At 40.0% G+C, this 9,307-nt stretch overlaps 1 protein-coding gene across 1 annotated transcript; it reads right to left on the minus strand.

Annotated features, from left to right (window-relative positions):
* Positions 1-1,716: 1,716 nt before the first annotated feature.
* Positions 1,717-8,752, minus strand: ankmy1 (ankyrin repeat and MYND domain containing 1). The gene is made up of 19 exons (XM_069680669.1): positions 8,531-8,752; positions 8,127-8,273; positions 7,845-8,039; positions 7,059-7,297; positions 6,755-6,971; positions 6,398-6,562; positions 6,161-6,282; positions 5,230-5,737; positions 4,950-5,131; positions 4,671-4,842; positions 4,190-4,334; positions 4,000-4,106; positions 3,791-3,898; positions 3,573-3,695; positions 3,157-3,258; positions 2,669-2,834; positions 2,472-2,562; positions 2,181-2,335; positions 1,717-1,907 (listed from the first exon to the last, which is right to left on the minus strand). Exons 1-19 carry the CDS (start codon positions 8,750-8,752, stop codon positions 1,717-1,719), a joined length of 3,357 nt encoding a protein of 1,118 aa, XP_069536770.1.
* Positions 8,753-9,307: the final 555 nt, after the last annotated feature.

Below are 9,307 nucleotides of genomic sequence, written 5' to 3' on the forward strand. Positions count from 1 at the left end.
TGTTTGATAAAAAAGAAATCCTCGCTGTACAGTGAGTCTGGTCTGAATGACAGCCTGCTCCCGGTCTGGTTGCCCGTCCCTCTGGTTTGTTGACTCATCTGTTTATGATGCAAAGCTCAGGACACGGCAGCAACCTCACCCATGGCTGTTGTTACTATTCAATAAAAGCAAAGATTAGTCATGAGGCATTCAAGGGAATCATGTTAAACACAACTTTCTTTGCTAACATAGCCAATATAGCGTCAAATGTGTATCAAAACTATAGCCATTGCCATTGAAGTACAAAATATAGAGTGCTATAAAATAAATAGAGGTTGAATGCAACTAAGCTTAATACATTACTAAATACTTAATGACTGTACTTGAGTACTTGTACGCCTACTTTACATATATAAAACTATTTTACGATAGAACTATGGCACTTTTCACACAACTAAATGTATTTAAATTATATTTAAATATATATAAACCCATGATAAACTTATAAAGCACAGTGCATTGTTAAAGATCAAACCCCTTTGCCTTTAAAGGACACTTCTCTGTAGTAATTTTACTTTTGATAATACCTAAGTTTCAAAGTTTTGATAAGCACTATTTGGCTATGATACTTTTGTACTTGTACATTTAAAAGCAAGATGTATTATGTTTTTTTTTTATTGTTGTACGTACAGTTTACACACATTTGGCGCATTGAACCCATCTCGCACCTCCATATGTTTTTATTACATACAACATTAAAGACTTGATATAATTCAAAGTACACTGCCCTTGATTTTTCTGAGAACATTTTTATGATGTAAGTGTATGCTGGTCCTGAGGGTGGTGCTACAGGGAAGGTCATTACAGTGAAATCATCAGGTTTAAACTCTTTCCCATTGGAGAGTGATAGTGCTCAGAATATGTTCTTTCATTCTGCTAACAGTGATTGGTGATATATGAAAGATCACAGATACGAAACTCAAGGTCATTCTGTGTGGGGAATAAATATGAACGAAGCTATTGGGCACTACACAATTGCATCATATTAACACTAACTAGCCTGAATGCGTGTAAAGCTAGCAAAAAAGATGCCATAATACAAGTGATTAGAGTACAAACATATCATCCAGAAGCTCTTATAAATTCATTCATGACACTTAAAACACTACATTGACAAAGAAAAAACTTGAGGTTCACTTACAAGATTAATTTGGAGCTTTCAACCACATCTTAAGGTCTTCATTATTGATTAAAGTTTGATGCTGTTTTTTGCCATTCAAGCTGTATGGACCCTAAGACGACAACTGAACCAGCTCCATGACAGCTGAGGTGACTGCAATTGCTGATAAAGCCTTGAAATGTGGTTAAGAAGAAGGTAATAGAGTTAGTCAGAGCATCGAGGTATAATAGAAGCCAGATGCAAACATCTGGTTATTGTTCCAAATGGATTTAGTTTGTAAATGTGTCAATTAGCCATACAGTGTTTGCCATACAGTACAGTACATTTCTGTTGCAAAAGCACAGATAGAGACATATTACGTTATTATTACAACACTATAAAAGATTTTATACCTACATATATAAATATGTCAAAGAGAAATGATTATGGCACAAAATACTGTCGTCCCCATTCAGTTAAACATATACAATTAAGACTCAGAAACAGTCAAAGATGTGCATTGCATTATTAGGAAGATAAAGTTAGCTGTTATTAGATGTGCAAAATGTTATTTTCCATCAGTTGTGGCTGTAGTTCTCCTTCAAGTTGACTGGGACCTCAGCCACGCTCAAGGGCCCAGGAACTCTTTGGGATTTCAACTCGACAATCAGCGGTCTGGGGACTGTTTTGGTTTTCAACCTGGCAGTCAAGGGCCTGGGGCTTCGTTGGGATTTAAACACAACAATCTTCTGAATGCCATCAGCAGATGCTGGATTGAGAGAAGATAGACAAGTGTTTTAATGCTCTGTTCATCCAGATTAGTATTAAAATGAGGAATGTGTATCATTCATTTTCTGTCCACAGCGTCATTTTATCATATAAATATCACAAAATCAAAACACTATGGCGAAGTTACACATTCTATTTTATTTAATCTTATTTGGTGATATTTCTAGTCAGAGCTTTGGTGCTCTGGCAGTATGGTTTGGGGGCTGGAGTTTTTTGGTTTGCTGGATTAAAAATGAACTGCCCTGATTCCCACCTGACTCCCGGACACACTCCTGCTTGTGTCTTTCCTCCCACGCTTTCAGTTTGCAGTTCCTGGAGCAGAAGAAGACCTTATGGCAGCGGCTACAGGCAGTCAGCTTCACGGACACGGAGCGACCGCAGTGGTAGCAGAACTTAAACACCAGATTCCTGAGAAAATAAATGTACATATTTGGTTGGAAACAGGCTCATGGAAGATTTGTGTGTCTTTTTTGCCTCTCAACTCTTACATTAAATTGTGATCACAATTCATATGACATTGTGCCTTACATAAATGTGTGTGTACCTGTGTTTTTCAGTTATGGGGGATAGACTTTCACAGCTGGGCAGGGGCACGTTTGACAAAATGACACTTTCACCTGTGTACAAAAACCTCTCTGTCACATAAATACATTAAACTCACACATACAGTCACACACTATTTACAGCCATACAGGTGAACCCGTAAAAATAACCACAAATATTACTTATAACAACGCTTACTGTTCAACGTGAGCTGCTTTTCTTTCTCTAGAAGCTCTCTGTGCCTCTGGCCAGCAGTGTTTCTCAGCAAATCTTCCATCAGGCTCAGCAGCTGGCGCCGCATTTTAAACGTTTCCCTTTCCAGCATGTTCAGAGCGTGGAAGGGAGTGTGGGCAATACGCAAGTCCTGGATAAGAAAGTATGACATATAGGAATCTATACAGATTAGATTATGCAGCACAGAAATAAGTTATCAAAACAAAAGGTACACAAAGCCCTCGCTCAGATCGGGTATGAACGGATATATGTTATTTTTTGTATCTATTTTCTTTTTAAAGATGAGTCACTTGATAATAAAATAAGGCTTCAAAAAGAACTACAAAGTTGAATAAACAACTCTCTGACACAGTCTGAACATGAACTATTACTTACTCAAACATCTATTATAACTGTAGTATTGAAATGAATTCAAACGAAATGCACACGCTGTTTTACAGCTGGTGCGTTACCTGGTTGAAGGAGCAGTGTGCATAGTCGACTGCATTTCCCACAGATTCGCCCACCTTTACTGGCATCAAAATGTCGGCACCAGCTTTAGCTAACATGTCCAACTACATCAAAGACACACACGCACATACACAAAACAACACAAACTCATAACTCAACATTTCTTTTAAATGTCTTAAAGTTGCTGTAGACAACCATGTCATTTTTTTTGAGGTCCATTAAATGTGACTCACTGAAAGCAAACAAGAAAACTGTCATCTGTGTTGTTTTGAGATGTAATATAAGAGAGCATCCTTTATAGGGGGGTTTGTGGAATAAAATTGCTCTCTACAGTGTGCCTTTAAGATGAATATTTATCTGTCAAAAGTTTTCATGCATATATATGGCTATTTGTCTGTGTAAGTGTGCTTGTGTGTACCAGCTTAGCTCTGTTTCCACCAAGGTAGTAGTTGATGTTTGCGAGGGCACAGAGGGCACTGCCCACGCTGCGACCAAGAGGGAGGTTGGGATTTGCTCCTCCCTTTAACAGCTCCTCCACTGCCTGAGGGGAGGAAAGGAACAGGTTCAGGGACAAGTGAGGTTCGGACTCATGTGATTAGTTGTGTGTGCGTGTGTGTGTGGGAGTGGCTGGGTTACCAGGTCATTCCCAGATGCAATAGCCAGGGACAGAGGCGAGTGTCCGCTCCAGAGGAGGTCTGTGCTGGCTCTGTGGGAGAGCAGGAGGGCTACCACTTTACTGGCATTCTGCAAAATAAGAAGAGTCATTTAAATAGAGAACACTGACTTTTGTGGATGTTTTCTTCAGTGATGGTGTGTATGAGTGTGCATGTACAATATGAACTGACCTGGTAGTCACTCTCTCTCTGGCAGGCCAGATGCAGGGCTGTGCGGCCTCCAGCTTTGAGGTTGTTCTCATCAGTGATCAGTGGTTCATCAGCCTTTATGACAAAAACTCAGACTGAAACTCTTCTCTTACAAGTTTAACAATCACCTTAGAAAGGTCCTACTGAAATATTGAAAAAGCTTAAAAAACACAAACCTGATCTGGTTCATAGATCTCGTCCTGGTCACATGCTTGTGTGTCTGGGTCAGTGACAGCGTGGAGGAGCGACTCTGTGATTGTGGGACCTGCTGAGCCTGGCAGCGCTGCAGCTACATGCAGAGGATACAGGCCTTTCCTCTACAATAAAAATACAGGTTCAAGTCAAGTCAAATATATTTATGTACACCTGTATTACAAATAACAAATTGCCTCAAAGGGGTTTACAGTTTGCACAGCAGAAGTTTATGGAAAATGGTGGTTGAGGGGTACTGAAGATCAGAGAGGGGAGCAGTATACATTTTGGTTTCTCTGTGTTTATAAACTTATTTATTTCTGAGATTTGGGGCACAACACATTTTGCTTAATGTCTGAAAATGTATTTGATCACAAAAAAGAGGCCCTGAAAAATTAATTTTTTATGTTGTCTATAACCCATGAATTCCTTAAATTAGTAAAAAAACAAATGTATCCTGCCTCAGGTGGAAGAGGAATGTCAGTGCGAGCTCCACACAGCAGCAGCCTCCTGACGGCCTCAGCATCAGCTGCCATAATGGCAAAAAAGAGGACGGGCATGGGAACCCTGGATGCATTGGGGTCAGCTCCCCGTTCCAGTAATAGCTTCAGGGTGTTCAAACGAACCCGGGGTCTGGACAGGCACACAACACATACTATAATTCACACATAGATGCACATGCACCAAGAAAATCATTGCCATTGGATCAGAGCAAACAGAGAGACAATAGGGAAACTGACTCAATTTTCATGCCAGCCATTTTTAGTACAGTCTCCTGTGTGTTTGAGAGCTGAGGGACCCCTGTATGACTCAGCGCCTCTGCTGAGGGCTGCATCATTTCCTCTGTGACCTGAACGTTGGAGTTGTTGATGGAGCAGGCAGAGTCAAAGGTTGGTTTATGGGTCAAATCTTTGCCATCTCCCTGCTGGAGACAGAGAGAAGAGTAAGCAGCAGTGAGTTCAAACAAGTGCCACCTTATCAGAACCGTAATGGGATGGATTGGATCTCTGTGCTTTATACCTGAAGTCTTCCTGCTTCCTCAGCTGGACATTGCTTCCATTTTAAGCTGCCAGGCACGCCCTCACTTCCCCTCTCTTCTTTGTCATTTGAATCCTCTTCATGAATGTTTCTTACTCTCATCTCTACATCTTCCTTAACCTCCTCCATCTCTTTTCTTGACTCTGTCTCGCTTCTCTCACCAAGCTCAGAATCTTCCTCTCTTTTATCTCTCTCCCTATATGGTGTTTCCTTCTCTTTTACCTCACTTTCTCTGTTCCCCATTGTTTGATTAGATCTGCTCTCTATCTCTCTTTCTTCAAATTTTATCTCTTTCTCATCCTCCCTTTTACTCCTTTTTTTTCTCTCACTTTCCTTCCCCTCTTTCTCTGCCTCTATACACTTTATTTCCACTCCTTCTCCTACTTCCTCATTTATGCTTTTCTCCTCCTCCTGCAGGCGTTCAGTGTCTGCAGGGGCCTCATGCTCCTTCAGCTCAGCAGTGAGCTCGCTGGTAGTGGACACGTTACTGCTGTAATGTAAGATCAACAAATAGGAGACTCAAATTAATACATCAGCTTATATAAGAGACACTTTATAAATGGTACATCCGACTACAGCTAGAGTCAATTAATCACTTAGTCCATCAAAAGAAATTTAATTGTCAACATTTTTGAATAATTGATTAATAATTTGCGTAATTTTTCAAGGAAAAATGTCACACAGTTGCTGGTTCCAACTTCTTAAATGTAAGTATTTGCTGCTTTTTAAAATAATTTATGATAGTGAAGAAAAGGTCTTTGAGTTGGAAAAGAAGCAATTTGAAGACATCACTTTGGGCTCTGGTACTTGTGGTTAATACTAATTGTGAAAACATAAATCAATATTGAAAATATAAATATTTTGAGGCCCTGCAGCTGATGTGTGAGAGAGTCAATATCAGCTACATTCTTACTGGTCAGAGTGGTGACTCTGGTTGCTCAGGGTCGGAGGGTCGTTAAACTTTCGTGTATCTGTAGTGGAGTCCACTTGGCTGGTCTGAGGACTGTTCCCACATGCAGATGGAGACCTCAAAGCCTATTGACACATTACAGGCTAGTTATTTTATTTCAATGAACAGGACAAAACACAATCATATTTGTGAATTACAGATATAGAATAAGGCTAAACACTACTTTAGCTAGAATCGTACTTGAATTTTGGCATTTGGAGTTTCAGCCATTGTAGTATTCAGAGACTGAAAAGGGTAGTAGTGGACATGGCAGACAGCCAGGGCAGACATGCCTTCACAATTCAACTTGTCAATATCAGCACCCATGTCCAACAACAGGTGGATCACATTATTATGGCAGTTAACCTGACAGGTACAAGAAAGAAAAAGAGACAAACATGACTGGTTGATTTTTTTTTTTTTTACTATTAATGGAGAATATTTGTCAAGAATACAAGTTTCAAAATAATTTATTTTAAACCTGGATTGGATAATTATCACAATGCAAATAAATGCACAACTGCAATAAAAACCAATGGAAATGTAATATTGTGTTACTGTGGCAGCAATCAGTGCAGTGTGTCCCTGTGAATCTGCTACATCAGGGTGGACCAATCTGGTCCGGAGGATCTGTGACACAGCTTGCAGTTCCCCTCGGGAGGCGTGCTGGATCAACAACTCTGAACTGACTTCCAAAGGTCCTTTAGGACCAAAGGTTTCCCTGCTCAAAGAGAGAACAGCTGCCACGTCCCAGTCCACATTTTTAGCTTGTAGCCTGGGAGACACAAAAACAAATACATTCATATTAGCACACATGCTACTTGGTGCAAATACTAAAACATCCGTTATTGTGTTGTCTGACCTGTGCATCTGTATGTGAGCCTGCATGCGGACCTCTAAGGGCAGAATGGAGAGTGGGTCTCGCTTATAGCTTTGGTGTGGGTAAGCGTCTGGCTCCCACAGCTCGCCATAAAAGTGTTGATCCAACTCTCTTCTTCGGCCAGGAGGCAGCGGCAAGTGGTCGCCATCTGTTGAGTAACTTTCCATGCCAGGGGGAAGAATAAACTCCTCTCCTGGCAGCAGATCTCTGTTAATATCCACCTGGGGAGGATGGAGAACTGATGATCTGATTCAAGTTCAGTCACAAAGGTTATAAAGTTGTTGATTATGGTCGTACTGTACCTTAGAGTATGACCTGGATTCTGTCTGTGGATAACTAGTAGGAGGCTGGTAAGAAGAACAGATGTCAATTAGGAATCTTCTGCAAATGTCAACACATTAAATTACATAATTTATTGAATAGGTTTGTAAAACTCACATATTTAACAGGTGTAAAGAAACAATTTAGGTTCTACTTCCTGGGACAACAATGTTTGCTTGAAAAGCATCGTACAAAAGGTTAATGTAGCTTGTGTTAAAAACTGACATAATGTAGATGGGAGAAAATAATCATGAGAAGTTTATGACAAATAGGAGTCGGTGTCTTATAAATATGGTTTTGGTCAGTCTGGTTAGGAGCAATTCTTGAAGATGTTTATCAAACATAATTTTGGAAATGACATTAAACACCAAATATATGTATAAAAATGAAGATCCTTGCACATATATTAAGCTGTGGATGGGGTGAGACAGTGGTAAGCATATATACCTGAGTCAGTGAATCTGTGGCAGCAGCTGGATTCATGAAGGCAGCATATTCGGGAAGGCTCTTAAGGCTAAAACCCTCTTCTACTGAAGTACATAGCTTTAACAGTCGCTCCCCAAGCCACAGACCCACATCCTTACGTCCGTCTGGATCATTAACCACACCTGGACCAAACCTCTGGTCTGCATGGTACAAACCCTGAAAGGAGGGGAGATATTCATTGCTATTTACCCATAAACATTAAGAAAGAAATCCATCCAAATGCCTCCAATTCATCCTGTTTACCTGAAAGCTGGCTCCGTCAGGGAACAGTTGTTGTCCGTATCCTTCTTTTCTGTTAAGGTAGAACTTGCCGGTGTACTTGTGACCTGTGGGCCAGCAGTACATTCCATCACCATGTTTGTAGTCTTTGTAGAAAGAGCCCTCGTAGTACTACAGAAAGGTGCAAAAAGGAAAATACAGTATTGACTGACAGTAAAAACAAATTATGTTGTTTATGTTATGTTTTATTTAAGATCTTTTTGCCATAGACACACACAAAAAGATATAATAGAACAACCTTCCTATTGTTTATCTTAACAAAACTAAAGTTAAACTCCTAATATGACCACTGCTAGCTAGCTTACCTAGCTTAACTGGAAAATGGCCTTTTCTACGGTATTTCACCTGATTCTGTTTCATTTTATTACCTCTCCATTTCTCCAGGTGTACCGCCCTTTGCCGTGTTTCAATCCATTCAAAAATTCTCCCTCATATCTGGATCCGTCGGGCCACTCCTGAGCCCCGAAGCCCTGTAGTCTCTCCTCCCCGCTTTGTGCTCCTCTGTGACCGGTGCTTTGATGCACTGACCCCGGTCCCGCACTTCCTCGCCCCGGAGCAACGGCTGATACACCTTTACAGGTCGCCAGCATTTTTACCCGGGGCGTATCCTCTCAAAATAATTCATATGAATACATGAAGTATAACAATAATTAGTTTAGAGCAACGGCTACAGGAACAAAAAGCAAAGTTATTTAAGTGATGAAACTTCCGCTGTCAGAAGTCAGATTGAAGTTCTGACTTTCTTGTGAGTGCCAGTTGTCATGACAACAGTAGTCATGTGCGAGTGGAGGTGTTGCCCTTACGCATGCGCAGACGGAAACCAAAGTGTAAAAAGTTAAAAACATTAAATGTTAGTCTAAGCAATAATACTTTTTTTTTAGCTCAGTTACATAAGCGTTATATCTCTTTATACCGCCAATCAAAGCTGCACCTAAATAAACAAAAACATTATTCTATTAATAAATTAATTAAAAATAATATCTTTCTCCAATTAAATTTCAGCATGTAGCTTTAAAAAGTAAGGAAATATATTGTTTCTATTAGAAATGTATGTGTTCATGGGTTTATTTTTGTACTTTTAAAGGATTTTGATGTAATTTTTATTAATTATTTTGTATTACATACTTACATATGCACAGCCTTTA

Source organism: Semicossyphus pulcher, unplaced genomic scaffold, assembly GCF_022749685.1.
Source record: "Semicossyphus pulcher isolate SPU_LCO1_2020_fin unplaced genomic scaffold, fSemPul1.0.p SCAF_4, whole genome shotgun sequence".
In the NCBI taxonomy this organism is placed as follows: Eukaryota; Metazoa; Chordata; class Actinopteri; order Labriformes; family Labridae; genus Semicossyphus; species Semicossyphus pulcher.

Coding starts and splice junctions, on each gene's coding strand:
- ankmy1 (XM_069680669.1), bottom strand. CDS start 8,752: ATGCTGGCGACCTGTAAAGGTGTATCAGCCGTTGCTCCGGGGCGAGGA. Junction 6,972..7,058: donor GCTCACATACAGATGCACAG/GTCAGACAACAC, acceptor TGTGTCTCCCAG/GCTACAAGCTAAAAATGTGG. Junction 6,283..6,397: donor CTCCAAATGCCAAAATTCAA/GTACGATTCTAG, acceptor ATGTGTCAATAG/GCTTTGAGGTCTCCATCTGC.